At 41.5% G+C, this 15,717-nt stretch overlaps 1 protein-coding gene across 1 annotated transcript in view; it reads left to right on the top strand.

Moving 5' to 3' along the window:
• RCL1 (RNA terminal phosphate cyclase like 1) overlaps positions 1-13,357 on the top strand; it is a gene marked incomplete at both ends in the record, with an annotated part of 28,028 nt that extends 14,671 nt beyond the window's left edge. Inside the window, 3 exons of the mRNA XM_080362995.1 lie at positions 1,732-1,888; positions 8,316-8,419; positions 13,207-13,357. Coding sequence (XP_080219121.1) covers positions 1,732-1,888; positions 8,316-8,419; positions 13,207-13,357 — 412 coding nt within the window. The remainder of the gene's footprint in view (positions 1-1,731; positions 1,889-8,315; positions 8,420-13,206) is intronic.
• Between the last annotated feature and the right edge of the window lie 2,360 nt (positions 13,358-15,717).

The raw sequence follows: 15,717 nt of genomic DNA, 5'->3' as shown, positions 1-15,717 counted from the left end.
GGTGGGGTTTTCCAGCTAGAGAGACGGAAACCAGTTCTGATTCAGCTCTGTTTTGGTGCAGTTCCATTCAGGAGTTCCTTTTGCCGTTTTGCTATTTTGCAGAGGCCTCTTGGCCTTTCAGCTTTTTTCCCTCTGCTGCTGGAATCAGCTGTTCAGGACCAGGGTGCTCTCTCTCCTCTGAGGACTGGCCGCTTAATGCAGACCGAGTTTGTGAGGAATTGTTAACCATGTCTCTTCCACAGTGCCAGAAACTTCAGGGAATATGTCATTTGAGCATCTTCTGCCACCTGTGATGTCTGTCTAATCAGAAACTTCTTGGTTCTGTGTTGAGCATTTGCAGCAAAATGTTTGTGCAGGTGCTTCCTAATACTGTCTGCACATACATGAGGCACTGGATGATTTGATTTTTATTTACGCAGATTGCTACAGGCCACGGAACACTAACAAAATCTAGCAGTGGGTGTAGTTATTAAAGGATACCTGTCCAAAAAATCACATCTTTGACACTGCACATGTCATGCTTTGTAGATGTCTTCTCTCTTTCAGAGGAAGGAAAGGAGAAAAACATCTTTAACATACCTTCTGTGTCGCTCAGGAAGTGCAGTCAGCTAAATATGGGTGGGAACCACTCGGATCTTTTCTTTCCCACCCTACTGAAATGCCTCTGGAGGAGCTGTTGTTTTTATGGCCGGTCAGAGTTTGTGTGTCTTGGTGTTTGGGGTTTGATTTTGTGGTTTGTTGATGTTGGTGACATTCCTGACAGTTTTGGGTCAGTGGAACTACTGAAATTAAGAAGTTTCGGTGGTGGAGGCAGCAGGAGTCCAGAACTATGAGAATTCCTGTACGTGGAGTGAGGTTAATTTAACCTTATTTCAAATGGCTAGCTATGGGTGCTCTTCCAGAGCCTAGAAATAAGAGGAACTTGTGACTTTTTTTCCTTTCCTTACAGCTTTCTGATTTCTCAGCAAGCTGTACTCAGCCATGCGTGACTTTCTTGTAGCAAAAATGTTTCTAAACATTCACAATAGCATTTTGTAGGATGCTAAGCTATGATGAAAATAGGGATTTTTCGTTTCTTTGAAATATATGTTCAGAATTCTTAGACAGTTGTAATTATTTGGATGGTATGAAACTGAAAGTGAAAAGAAGTGATTGGAAATACAAGTAATGTGGATCGAACTTTTATTTTTTTTTTCTCCTGCTTTGTGCCATGCGTATGGTCTAATCTTGCTAAATACTGAAGCTTCCAGGGAAAGAGCCCAGTGCCTAAAGAAAGTTAGTATCAGTTTTGAACATTGCAGAGAAGAAACTCCAGATACCTTCGAAATGCTTATCAGACATGAATTAAATAAACGTGAACATTACTATATTTTAATAGGGGAGGGTATTTCTGAAGTTTGGATGGTTTTTGTTTTGTTTTTGTTTTGTTTTTGTTTGTATGTTTGTGGTGTTGCTTTTTGTTTTGTTTTTCTTTTTCCCTTTAAAAGAGTTTGTGCCAAGAGTAGCCAGTACAGTGGGTTTGCAGCAAGTGGTACTGGGTATAACTTTTAAATACTGTTGTTACTGGTTTTTTTCCAGGGTGAATCAAATTTCTCAACAAGTCCAAATTCCCAGTATTGTCCTATGAGAGCTGCTGTTTGTGATTTGAGGAAGGGGTTTGCTGGGAGTCATTCTTAGCTCATTACTTGATTTTTATCCTTAAATCAAATGCACTTTTTCCCTTTCTTTCAGGTCACCGGGTTTTGGCCTATGCCTTACTGCAGAAACCATCAATGGCACTGTTCTCAGTGCTGAACTGGCTTCGAACCCTCAGGGCCAGGGAGCAGCTGTGCTTCCTGAGGAACTTGGTCAGAATTGTGCTAAACTGTTGCTTGAGGAGGTTTACAGGGTAAGTGGCCAATACGTTCTGCATGTATAGCTGTAGGGAAAGAAGGGGATGACATATTGATAAAGCAAGAGGTGGTTTAAGGGCACCCTCAGGCAGCCTCATATCCAAACAGAGAAATGAACTGATGCTGCCAGTGTCTTCTTCATCCAGGTAAGGAGTGGTTTTTGAATGATTCCACTAACAGTGTAATGACTTATTGGGCCATGTGATTTCCCATGTCCGGGAGATGTTAACTATGGATCATAGTAGTGACAAATTTTTCTTTTGCTGCGTTCTGTCTGCAACAGATTTCAGTTGGGTTCACATGGGTTGATACTTTTTTTTAATAATAAGTTGGAGGGGTAATAGAGTCAGTGCTCTTAAGCTGGTGGATGGAATGGGGCATTATGAGTGGGAGAATATATGAGGAATCATAGAACAGTTTATGTTGGAAGGGACCTTCAAAGGTCATCTTGTCCAACCCCCTGCAATGAGCAGGAACATCTTCAACTAGATCAGGTTGCTCAGAGCCCCGTCCAGACTGGCCTGGAATGTCTCCAGGGATGGGGCATCTACCAGCTCTCTGGGCAACCTGTGCCAATATTTTACAACCCTCCGTGTAAAAAATGAGGAAGCAGAAGGGGGAGGGAAAAAAAAGCAGCTAGGCTAAATGCTGGCCACTTGATGGTAATGATAACAAAATCAAATGCACTGAAACTTGTTGATCATATGAGGAATTGGCTGAATGGTTTGTTGGAAAGGAGCCTGGATAGTGTTTGTCTAGGAGTCTTAAGTGAATCACAGTCTTCTGCATATTTTTTTAAAATATTTTTCATTTGTAGTGAGTCTTTTAGTGGATGAGCAGTTTTCAGTCTTACAAGTGATTTGGCAATTAGCATGATAGTGAGTTTCTGGTTTAATAAAGAACCTATCTTTCGTTGTGTATATCAAGTGTTAAAGTAGCTGTTAGGGCTGACAAAACACATTTGGCCATTAGGAGGCAGTCATCTACAAATTGTACTTACTCTTTTTAAAAAAGTAATTCCTCTCAACTGGACTGAACTGATAAGATTTTGCAAAAGTATTAAAAATGCCATTAATAAGATTCTGTGTTAGGCAATATAGTCAGCTATAAAATTAGCCCATAACCTCATAAACCACATCTGTGCCTGTAGTAGATTTTTCATCTATGCCCATCTTACTTTTTCCTTTCCCTGCTGCAAACCCTTCATCTGTCTGAATTACCATCTTGCCCACTTGTTCCAGTCTTCCATTAATATTTTGTCTTTTTTTTATTCCATATATGTACCATGTTTCTAGAGGACTCTCCCTTTCTAGCCTAAGGTTCTTGTATCATAGAAATGCCACAAATATTCTTCCTGGGTACAGTCCATACTGCTGGCATTTGAAAGTACAGCATGCATGGAGAGTGCAGTCACAAACAGTGACTGAAACATCTGTCTGTTTCTACAATTAGGTAGTGACAGGTAGCTATTTTTATTTGAGGACTGAACTGTAAAATCTTTCAGCTTGTCCCTCCACTCCCTGGCCCAAAAATAAAAGAAAAAAATATTATGTGTTTATTGCTTTGTGTAAACCTCTTGGGAGACATCCTTAGGTAGTCAGATGATTGGAGGCACCAAAAATCGAATTTCCACATACTTTCATCAGCAGCAATAGGTATTTTTTTCTTTTGAAAACAAAACCATCCAGCACTTGACAGATTTAAACTAGAGAGGGAATTTGTCAAGATAGTATACTTTCTTCAGAGTCAGATGTCAGAGAGCTTCTGAAATGAAGAGGGCTGGAAAGATGTGAACCAGGTAATTTTCTGCTTTACTGTACTGCAGCCATTTGAATGTGGTGAGTCAAATTCTGCAAACCACCAGGATAGTGAGGAACTTGGGACAACAGAAGAACAAGCATTTGAGGAGTAAACAGGGTCAGGTAAATCTCTGAATGATGAAGTGATAGGCCATGAGATTTGTGTGTCTTTGAAGGTCAGGTTCTGAGTGAGTGAGGTGATTACCTGCAGCCTGCTATGGTACCGCTGCTGCTCCTGGAAGGCTCTTTTATGTGTGTGACACGTCAGTCCAAGAGTGACTGACTGTCCTGGTTGCAGCTCAGATAGCATTAATTTTCTTCCTACTTGCTATTATATTGCTGTGTGCTGGATTTAGTATGTGAAGAATGTTGATGATACATTGATATTGTAGTTGTTGCTGGGTAGTCCAGGACTTCAGCTTCCCATGTTCTACCAGGTACACAAGCTGGAAGGGGGCACAGCCAGGACAGCCGACCCAAGCTGGCCAAAGGGGTATTCCTTATCGTAAGATATCATACTCAGTATATAAACCAGAGTTGGCTGATGGGGGGCGCAAATACTGCTGCTGGGGAGGGAACAGGCTGTTGGTGTCACAGTCGGTGAGCAATTGCATTGTGTATCAGCTTATTAATATTATTGTATTTATTAGTAGTATTAGTATTACCACGGACACGTTCCTCTGTTGTCCTAATAAACTGATCTCAACATACAGGTTTTTTTCCCCTTTCTGATTCTCTACCCTATCCAGCTTAGTGGTGGCAGTTGTGAGCTGCATCATCCTGGTTGCCAGCTGGGGTTAAACCAGGACACTGACCAGTGCTCAGCAGTGTATGGACTGTTTGTGGTCCTCCACTCATGGTGGAAAAGTTCTTGTTAGCACTTTTGGTTATTGTGCTGCTTATCCACTGGAGGGCTCCGTCCTTGTTCAGTGTTCATGAATTCCCCAGTCCCTCTGCCACAGGTAATACGGTGGCTTTTGTTCTGTAGTTTTTAGAATGAACATTTATCTATGACACACTTGTTCACACAGCACTAGCCAGACATTTGGAAAGATGGGCTTTCCCATTGATTTTTTTTTTCTTTTTTTTTTTCTTTTTTTAAACTTAGGTCAGTTTGATCTAGTGTTGATCCCAGAGGGGGTATAAAAATATGTTGCAAAGTGTATAGTGTTTGTTTAGTTTGAAGATACTATTTTTTGAAGTTTCTTTGCCTAGATGAGACATCTAGCGAAACAGTAAAAATGAGGGAAAGCTGTGCATGAACCAAATACAGCTTGCTCTGAACAGGCACTCTTTAAGTCCCACTCACTTTGTATCAGCTACTCACTGAATACAGGGTTCAAGGTGTAATTCGTCTCCTTGTGTTTAGATCCTCTCTTTATGAGATCGTTTCTCCATCTGTGTCTTTGCCCTTAGGTGCTGTGCTGCACGAGACAGGGAGAGTGGGCCAGAAAAGGGCATCCTGGGACCACTGGAGATAATTCTTTGTAGAAGGGTTTTAGCTGTCTGGGTCACCCACCAATCTGCTGGAGTGCATTACTGTTTAAAGGGGCCCAGGGACATCTGTTAAAGAGTTTGTTTAATGCTTTCTATTATGTGAACATTACCACCTAGGAAATATAAGGCTTTGAGTCTTGCTATGTTAAGTGCTAAACACCCCCTTTTGTTAAGCCTTCAAAAGTAAATGAAAGAGGCTGTATGATTCACGGAATCAGTGGAGCTTTTTTTATGCACATTTGTTGATGGAAATATGTCAGGGCTAATTGACTAATAATAGGTAGCACAGTGCTAATTACTGCCACCCTGAAAGAAGGGGCGTGGAGTGACTGGCTAGCATTGTTTTTACAAATCCATATGTAATTCTTCCCTGAACTTGATTGTAGAAGGCCAATAAAGATTTTCATCTTGTCTTTGAAATGCATTAGTTTTAGTGGCCTTCTATATCAGGTGATTGGCAAAATGGAAGGGCCTGGAAGAACTGGAAAAGGATTGAACGTTTGTATTCCTTGTGCTCGTGAGAAATAGGAGAGGATGCAATACATATTTAAGGCTGAGTTCTTTAATGAAAAAAGGCTGGGTTGTTAGTGGGGCTTGGAGGGACAGGAGGGGTAAGGCTGTTTCTTATATTTAACTAGAGCTAAAATGAGTGAAGCATTTCACTGAAGGCTTAATTTTCAAGATGGCCTTACTTCAGTGTGACAAGGCTCTGCTCCATTCTTCTGGAAGAAAAACAAACAAAAAAAACCTGCCAACCAAAGCACCCACCTCTGCACTTCACCTAACAAATTATTGAGGCATGCAAGTATTTACCACACAGGTAAGGAAGGAAATTGTATGTATGCCAAAAATAGAACCAAGATTAAATCAAAGCTGGAGTCAAGCTCAGAAGAATAATGCTCTTCAAAACACAGTTATCCAATACCCAGAGTTGTGGTATTTGTATAACAACATTTCAAAATGATCTGTGATCTGTGTCTCTAATTATCACATTCAGCTGGATCTGGCTCTATTGTAAATGAAAACAATAATAGAGAAACAGCTATAAACTGAATTAATACAGACTAGAAGCTGCATTCTGGGTTGGTAATGAGTGCCAGCTATTTTGGAACAAAAGTCAGTACTTTGGCTCTGACTTCACCCATCCCATTTCTCTTGGGAGGGCTGTATTTTATTTTGAACTCTTGAGTGAGTGGCAGGTGGATTCAGCGAAAAAAAGCTGGCCTCCTTGGAAGCAACATGTCCTTCATTTGGCACAAGTCACTGTTCTGTCATCGTTAGATTACAAGCAAATCAGTTAATTGCCCTGTCTGGTAACTGCCTATGAGGAAGTGGCACAACAGCATGTTGCTAATGCACAAGAATAGTGGGGATGACTGACTCACTGCAGCAAGAGCTTGTGTAAGCAGCTAGGACATGATGGATGTATCATCTTCTGTTCTATTGTTTAGGTTGTGGTTGTCTCCATGCTGACTGAAGATTTTGTATAAATTTGGTCATAAAAATAGATGTTTTGTAAAGTTTTCAGCTTTAGAAAAACAAAAACAAGCTCAGAAAACGTAAAGTTTTCATTCAAGTAATAAAGAACATTTTGAATTATTAATTGAACTTGAAATACAGAAAGTCCTGTCTCAGGAATGCTTCTTGCCAGACTCTCATCTGCTTCTTGTATGTGTTTCAGATTTGTAAATACAGCTGGTGAGAACCGTGGCTCTAAATTGCACCAGCAAATTCTGCAGGTACCCTGTCCTCTCAAGATAAAGCACAATTTTTATCAGTCCCGTAGAGGGCCTTAGGTTGAGTGTTACTAGGAATTAGGTCATGGTAGTGAATATAATGAAGATGTTGCCTTCGTTGTTGTGTATCATTTGTTGCAAGAAGTGCAGAGGCTTTTTTCCAGAAGAACGGAGCTGAGACTCTTCACGCTGAAGCAACAGCGTCTTTTAAATTAAACCTTCAGTAACTCCCCTTGGGAAGGTCCTCCTTTCTGCCCTCTCACTGAGAAAATGTACTGAGCTTGTCACATCGTTGTGTTTTCTTAATCTATGTAGTCCAAAATTTATTTTGCCCCTCCCTCGCTTATTGGATAGTATTATCTCATAAAATGATGACACGTTACTCTCTGCCTGCAAAGGTAACTTTTACCTCATTAGAGAATATGTTTTTAAAAGGATGAATTTTTAGTTTTGCTCTCTGCAGAGAGCCTATCCAGAGGGCTTAGCATTAGGCCTGATCCAGCAGGAAACTGTTCACAGATTTCATGTGGCTTTGAATCAGGAGGAATATAAGGACATTCCAAAATAATGTTATGCTGGATTTTTTTTTTTTTTAATGGTGTTTCCATAGTCATAGTAAGTAAATCTTCTCTACAGTCTTCTCTTGACTGAAAGTACCCCTTTTAATTAATGTTCAACCTTTGTAAACAAAACAAGCCTTCCAATTCTAATTGACATATGCAGCATAGTTAACACCTTCCACAGAGAAAACAATTTACCATGCATATATGACTTATTACAGTCAAATATGTGCAAGAGTATATGTAGTTCTACATAAATTTATGCATCGCTCTTTCACATAGCAATTAAAAAAAAAATCTTCCCATTTCAAATATGGGACAAAAAGTGTTTTACAAATGTAAAACCACATAAGTTAGCAGCAAGGGTGCAGGTGAATGTGTGTGAAACCACTTTTAACTTGCTGATTTGCACCTGCCAGCACTGAACTATTTTTCTGAGTTCAACTTTTTATAGTTATCATAGACTGCTGCAATTCATAGTATCTTCAAATGTACATGATCTGTTATTATTAATAATACCTATTTTCAGTTTACTGCAAATAAATTCTTCAGTGCTTATGTTCTGTGATACCAGAAGAGAACAAGTTGAGAGAAACGAGACGGATCTTTAATGTGACCTTGTTACTGGGTTTTGGTTTAGTTGTGTTCCTTTCCCAGCCTATTTGGCGTTAATTTGTCTTTGTTACAAAATCTAGATTTTTACCTTTTGGCCCTTGAAAACTGGGAGCGGTAATTCAGACTTTTAAGTGTATCTTTCTCCTTCGTTACTCTCCTCCCATCCCAATGTCTGGTTGGTACAGAGATTAATTATTAAAACATTTTGGTTTGCAGGGAGGCTGTGTAGATTCAACAAATCAGAGCCTTGTTCTGCTCCTCATGACCCTTGGACAACGAGATGTTTCCAAAGTCCTGTTAGGACCTCTGTCTCCATACACGTAAGTTGTTTTGCTCTGTTTAATTTCCCAGTCTTGTTTAATTCAGTCCTCTTATTGCACAGCTGTTTTTTTAATATATGGATGACTTTGCCTGTGGCTATGGATAGAACAACTTGTACCTGTCTTCAAATGAAACAGGTGGTGTAAGTTACCTAGTGTTTATTTCTACACTTTATAAGCTTATTCTCTTGCTGTTCTATATTATTCCTGGTTCTGAGAATTGCAGAGGTGGGTTTTATTGATGGTTCTTAGTCTCGGATTGTATGTGTACATTAGTTTGCTTTTTGTTGCCTAGCATACTCTACCGTGTTTTCTTAGTGATCTTTCTGTAGCTGTGGCATTAAATGGCATGTTTCACATGGGTAGCCAAATGCTAAAGCTGTGGTTGTCCACAGGAGACAGCTTAAGATTTCAATTCATGGAGCTATGTGTGACCTGAAAGCTTTAGCAGTGGACCTCTGTCCAGTCCCTCAGTTTCAGCTTTTATTAAAGGTTTGTCTGTGGCTGGTGGTGGCTCAGAGGATAGAAAAAGACTACATTTCTTACATTGCTAGTTGCAACACACAGGTTAGGGGAAGGGCATCCATTACCAAAAAGTTAATTTACTTTATCAGACTGACAAGTAGTTGACCAGATCACAGTTATTCCTAGGGACTGAGCAATTTTCCTGTAATCCAATGGAGGAAGGGTTGCTTATCTGACAATGGCATCAAATAATAAGACTATGAACTGTCCTTTTTCGGTTATCATGGTACCGGTGCTGTATACGTGAAAGGTACAGTACTGTGATAACTGAAGAATGGTGGTGCCATCACATGAGAGCTAGAAATTGCCTAACTGCTATTCTCAACCCCTGATATCTTGGAAAGAACGTTCATCAGATTTTGAGGGGAAAACAGGGAAGCCTCCCATTGCACAGGGACAGAGTAATCCCCTGTAAAGGGATTATTCACATGAAAGGCTTACTAAGAGTAGATACCAGTTTTTGAAGTGCACAGTTAAGCCTAGGAAGCAAACCAATCACTTTTTTTGTCTTTGATGCCATGAAAATCACACAAGTGCTCTGGTCTGTTTGTAAAGAGGCTAATGTCAAGTGAATGGGTTGTCACTTCTTCCAGGAGTGTGTGGCAGGGATGAAAGTCAGGAGCAGACATCCTGAAGCGGCATGTTTCACAAGCGTGTGATTCTGTGAGAATCTGTGACTCATCGGTCCGATGAGGATCTATTCAGAGATCACGCAGCTTTGTCTGCATCACACCCATGTCCTCACTAAGGCAGCTTATAAAAGGCTGGGAAGTTTGGCTCCCAAGCAACTCATCGGATGCACAGGCTTTTGAAGTAAATTACAGTACTGTCATGTTCCACTTCATTGTCCTTCCTTTTCTCTCTTGGAACTCTGACATCTCTGCTTTCATCCTACAGAATCTGAAGCTATTTATAAGCCATATTATGCTAGATTTGCTTCCCTGTCTAGCAGAATCACAGAATGTCAGGGATTGGAAGGGACCTCAAAAGATCATCTAGTCCAATCTCCCTGCCAGAGCAGGAACACCTAGATGAGGTTACACAGGAATGTGTTCAGGCGGGTTTTGAATGTCTCCAGAGAAGGAGACTCCACAACCCCCCTGGGCAGCCCGTTCCAGTGTTCTGATACCCGCACTGAGAAGAAGTTTCGTCTCAAATTTAAGTGGAACATAGCATGCATGTGACAGTTTAGCTGATGGATGAGAGCACCGCAGGGGGATATGGTGCTTTGGAATGTACCCATCAATATGAGGAAACATTTCCCAGATTTGTGTATTTCCACAGGACACATCCTTTGCCTCTGCTAATAGCATGGGATGGGGGGTACTAGTAATGCCATGAGCGGGGCTGCCCTGGGTGACAGTGGGGACACGGGTCCCGAAAAGACTACTTGGCCTGCAGCCATCGGGATTGCCTCCTCTGGTCTTAGGCTGCAGATTTCACAGGACTAAGCACCTCTCTGTCAGGCTGCGCTTAAAATCAAACGCAGGGTACTGGCTGTGTTGCCACCTCGCAGAGATGGGTGCTACGGGACAGGCTGGTCTGCAGGCGGGTGAATTGGCATGGCCAAGCGTATGCGAAGGAGAAAAACGGGAGAGCTCGAGCTCCCTGGCCTTTGGTTTTGCAAGGGCTTCGGGCTGGGAGGGACTGGGAGAGGTGCAGCCCCTGAAGTGGGGCTGCCCCGCCGCAGGCTGCTGCTGCCCGGCTGGGCCGCCACTCTCACTGTGGGCTGTTCCCCGAGCCCATCCCAGGGCTGCCTCCCCGCAGGGCAGGGCAGGGCGCTGCCCCCGGCGGCTCCCGCCCGTCCGCCCGGGGCCGTGTGAAGGGGTTCTGTAGCTTTCAGTACTGCCTAGCAGGCTGCTGGGACAAGAGAGCATTAGATGTACTTTTTTCTTTTTTGGTACCATAAAGGCTTTTTATGTGAAAGTGGCTGGCCCAGAGGAAAACCTCATGGTTCATGTAGCTGTCCCTGGGCCTGAGGAGAAGTGCTGAGCTTTGCCTCGTTCTTACCTGAACAGTCCACATTTCCAGCAAAGTAAAACTTCTTTGCACTTCCACCCTCAGTCCTCCAGTCCATGTGTGTTTGTTTGGTGCAGCCTCCACTATTATTTGAGGTGAAAATCTTCACGCCCGTGAGCCATGTCAGCCTCAAGCTAATACAAACCCACGTCCCGCTGTGCTTCTGTCACTTGTCCCTGCCGTTCCACATCTTTTGCTCCTGTTTCCAGGGCTCTTACCACTTGTGTTTCTACTGCAGCAAGACAAGAGCTGGCTTCTTGCTGCTCCCAAATTCTCCCCTGACATCTCCAGGCAGCCTCTCCTCAGTGCCGTTCCTGTGAGCCTTTCCCATGTACCGCTTGGGTTTTCTCACTCTGCCTTTATTCAAAATGGAGAAGAGGTACAGAAGCACGCTAGTCCATATATGTGCAAATATGGGTACAGACTGGACTGATCGCAGCAACATGTCGCAGCGTTTGCTGATCAGCTTTTAGGCTTTTTCCCTGAGCCCCGAGCTCTGTGCTGCCTCTGGCGTTTGTACAGTTTATTCTGTGCCCTCCTTGCCGTTCAGCACACTGCTCCTGCTGTTTTGGGCTTGGCTGCTTTCTTGTCATGCTGCCAAAGCTCTGGGAAAACACCCAGCAAAGGGGGAGGCTGGTACAGGGCTTGTTGCCTGTCAGCTTTACTGCAGCATTTGTGCCAGCATGTGCCCATTTGCGCATTATAGCAGCAACCAGAAACCTTTCAATTGGGGAGGCATGGAAGAAAAGGCACTTTTCAGTTCTTTCTTTCAACTGTTAATCCATTTGAGAGATGAGAGGTGTTGTCTGTGCTGAGGCTAGTTACCAGCCCAGGAAGGTGAGGTAGAAAGGTGTACATAGGGTGGGGATCCAGATGCCCATATTCACCCTGCAGAGGTATTCAGCTGACTGCTCGAGCTAACTCTTAGATCTTGCGAAGCACCGACCAGGGTAGGTAACAGCAGCCTCTCCTTGTCTGGCTCCTGCTGTTTCCCTCCTCTCCCCATACACATATCCGAGCACAGCAGCAGCAACATGCCCAGCTGAAGTAGATAAGGCAGTTCTTTTTCCTGCAATTTTTGTGGTGCTTATTCGCACTTTCGGTGAATAGAAGCTTGCAAGAGGCTTTCATAAGCTTAATGATATTGCAGTGAGGACAGTGCTATCCTCTTGGTCTCCTGCTTCCCATATTCTGGGTACTTTCTCTTGATTTGGTTTAGTGATATAAGCATGATAAGCTTGCAGTTATGCTCTCAGCGTGCGGAGCAAAGGCTTTTTCCAGATTGCCAGCCAAACAAATGTGTGGACTGGATGTGCATATTCCCTTTCTTCAAAGGTTAAACTTAACCTAAGAAGGGCACATACCAATTGCTGCAGGAGATTAAACCTTAGGTGAAGACTGCAGACTTGCTTGTGGTCATGACTGGAAGAGACCAGACTTCTGTCAGGAGCAATTGCCAATTTTTATATTTGTAGCCCTTTGGTGTAATTGCTTGTTCCCTGTTTTGGGGAAGCCAGTAGGAATGTTTTCTTGGGGCTGTTTTTTATTATTTTTTTTTTATTTTTCAGTAGTTTTTCCTGTTGCTTGCCCTCCAGTCAGTGTGTGTTTAGGACCACTGTGTCTGTTTAGTCTCTTTGTATCTCTCGTTCTAAAATGGTGAGAACTTTTTTTTTTAAATGAGAAAATAGGAAGAATACTGAGTCTGAATGTTATTCTGACAAAACATTTTAACTAAGAAACAGACAAGTTAGCAATGCAAATCAAACATGTGCTTTAGGATCTGATGTCTCTCTTCTGAAAGTATGCATCCAAGGTCCACCTTTTGGCCATCCTTGTTTATCTTTTATTTCTGCTTTAAACATTGGGAGGTGGGGGAGGAGTACCACATGTTGGTATGGGGTTCATATGTCCCTGATCGAGGGTCAGCAGCATGAATAAGTGACCTTGCCAGGCTGCACCTCATCTTTATCCTTTTTTTCTGCTTCCCTCACCATTTTGTCTTTCTGTGTTACCAGCTGTTCCTTCTCTGCTCATGCAGAGAGTGCAGTGGTTTCAGTAGCAATCAGTGGCCACTTCTACAACACAAGTCAGAACAATGTTTGGAGCCTGTAGGCTTGTTTCTTTGTACTAGGCAATATTTTCATGTTGTAGTCACTGTCCACATTGCTGGAATCAGCATTAGTACATTCTGCTAATGAACCTTCTGTTTTGTTTCTTAAACTCTCTTGTTTTCTCTCCCTCAGAATTGAGTTTCTGCGACACCTGAGAAGCTTCTTCCAGATCATGTTTAAAATTGAAACAAAGACCCCTGAGGAAGAGCACATGGGCGGGGAAAAAGTCTTAATGACATGTGTTGGCATCGGATTTTCCAACCTTAGTAAAACTATACGATAAGAAATATCTGCAGACTTCTTGAAATGGGGTGACAGAAAATGCTGCAAGATCTGATAAAACCTGCCTCTCCCTGTGCTTATTCTGGCACAGGGAAACCAGTGATTCCAGTGCAGACGTACCCAAGCTTGCTGCATATAAACAGTAAAGCTGACTTGAGGCCATTTAGACCTGTGCTGTTTATAAATGCAATGCCAGTATTCTGTGCTGCATGGAATGGCTGGATGGAGTCTCAGCGGGCTTGGAACTCTTTGCACTGTTCTCCACTGCATGGGACACAAGTGCCTCTTATGTCATTGTGTCTTCAAGCCTTAATGCAGTGGGTGCTCTAGTTTTGCTGTCTACAGACTTCACTCTTAGCTTTTTCTAAAAGGTTTAGATAGAGAAGGAAAACAGGATTGATGACAACAAATGATCACACAAACATTAGATTCTTGAGGTACTTGCAGAGACAATATGGGCATGGAAATAAAAAAAGTGTGACAATTTTTTGTTTATAGATTGCATATGTCTAGAATCTGTCAAATGCTTCACTCCTGCTTACATTGACTAAATTACGGTTTCATGGGAAGAAAAAAATATCTCTTTTAATTTTCCTTAATTTTAGAATACTGTAGATCACAGCCTATACTGACTTGTTTTAGCCTCCTCTGTAAAGATGGGCATGGGAGGAGAAACCTCCTTGACAGTTTTTGACTTATCACATATATTCTTTTTAGGTTTGTTTGGCATGCCACACACTGCAGTTCACAATTAGTTGTGAAAGGTAGCAAAAAAAAAAGCTGTGTAGGCTTCAGAAGAGAAAAATGTATTTGGTTTATGCCATAACATTTTGTCCAGCTGCTCTCTTTTTGGAAGAGGGGATAATGGCATATGGGCAATACCTCAGTTTTTACTGCAATTTAAATATTTACACAAGAAAGGCTTTTGGTAAATTCCAGGCAAAACTGCTGAAGTTGATGCTGAACTCCTGACACAAGGAAAGAAATTTATACTTCAGACTACACTGCATGTGTCTGGAGTAAATTAAAACCATGTCAAAAGCTGCTATATATATAGAGCAAGTACTAGTGACTGTGTTATAATGGTCTTACAAAGTTTATCTGATGTCACTGTAGAGTGGGCGTTACATCTGTGATATGAAAACTGTATATCAGACCCAAAAGTACTTTGACAAAATGTTAAGTATTTGATAAATGTTTTATTAACTATTGCAAGCTGTGTGAGTCATTTTTGTACTGTACTTTGTTCTTGTTGCAATCTGTCTAAACTTGTTTTGGAAAAATAAAGTATTTTTTCCTAAATGAGGTTTTATTTCCCTTGGAGGAAAAAAAAAATAAAGTCAAACAAACAAAGCAAACAAAAAAACCTACACCAAATGACTTTTTTAGAAGAACAGCTTTGGGAGCTGCCAGGGTGGGAGGAAGGGAAGAGGGCAAGTGCCTTCTTATTATTCACTAGTTTTCTAAAATTTGATTTGCAGCTGAGGAAGCCCTAAATAAAACAGTAAAATGATTTTTTTAAAAAATATAGTCAAATAATTTTAAGTTACATTAGGAAAAAAGTATGTGAGCAAGGAAGAATTGCTCTCCTCTGTCACCTATGGAATGACAAAGCTAGAAACGCTCCTTTAAAATAACACTTAAAGACCAGGAGCCATTGATTTTAAAAGCAAAATGTACAAGCTGAGGTTAATAGCCACTAGAATGAAAATAAGGAGTTTACACTGATTAAAGGTAAAACTTTGTAGCGCAGCTCAGATTTCCAAAATTGGCCTCAGTAGAAATCTGTTTTGTCACAATTTTAAAAAAATCAAAAGCTTTATTATCTTTAAACTTTTAAAGCTCTTGGCTTTGAAGCTGTGACAGAGCATTTTCCAAATGTTCCAGCTGCACCAAACATAGAAAGGGCAATGTGCTGCCCAGGTAGCGGATTCTTTAGCAGTAGAGTAATTATGTCATAAAATTACCCATGCTTAGCTAAACCTCAGTGTTAGACTGCTAACCCTTAGCCCTGCTGCAAATTGCACAGCTTTGCAGCACAGCCCTTGCTATGACTCAGAATTCCTTGTTGCTTTACAGAAAATAAAGTATATGAAAGGTGTATGTTTTTCCAGAACAACCAGGTTTTAAATAAAAGCTTTCTTAAAATTGTTTGACCTTCACATTCTGTGAAAAGTGCTTGTTAGGAAATCCTGCAGATATAAGCTGTTTATCTGATGTCACTGTAGAGCAGCGATTAACACCTATTTTGGTGTACTGATCCCGCGAGGAGTCAAATAGTTCAATTTTGGAGCTAGACAGAAGAAACTAATTTTTAGTGAAGACAATTCATTCTCTTCATAGTCAGGGACTTTATGCTAA

Source organism: Nesoenas mayeri (assembly GCF_963082525.1).
Source record: "Nesoenas mayeri genome assembly, chromosome: Z".
In the NCBI taxonomy this organism is placed as follows: domain Eukaryota; kingdom Metazoa; phylum Chordata; class Aves; order Columbiformes; family Columbidae; genus Nesoenas; species Nesoenas mayeri.
This window is presented reverse-complemented; position numbering and strand designations above follow the sequence as displayed.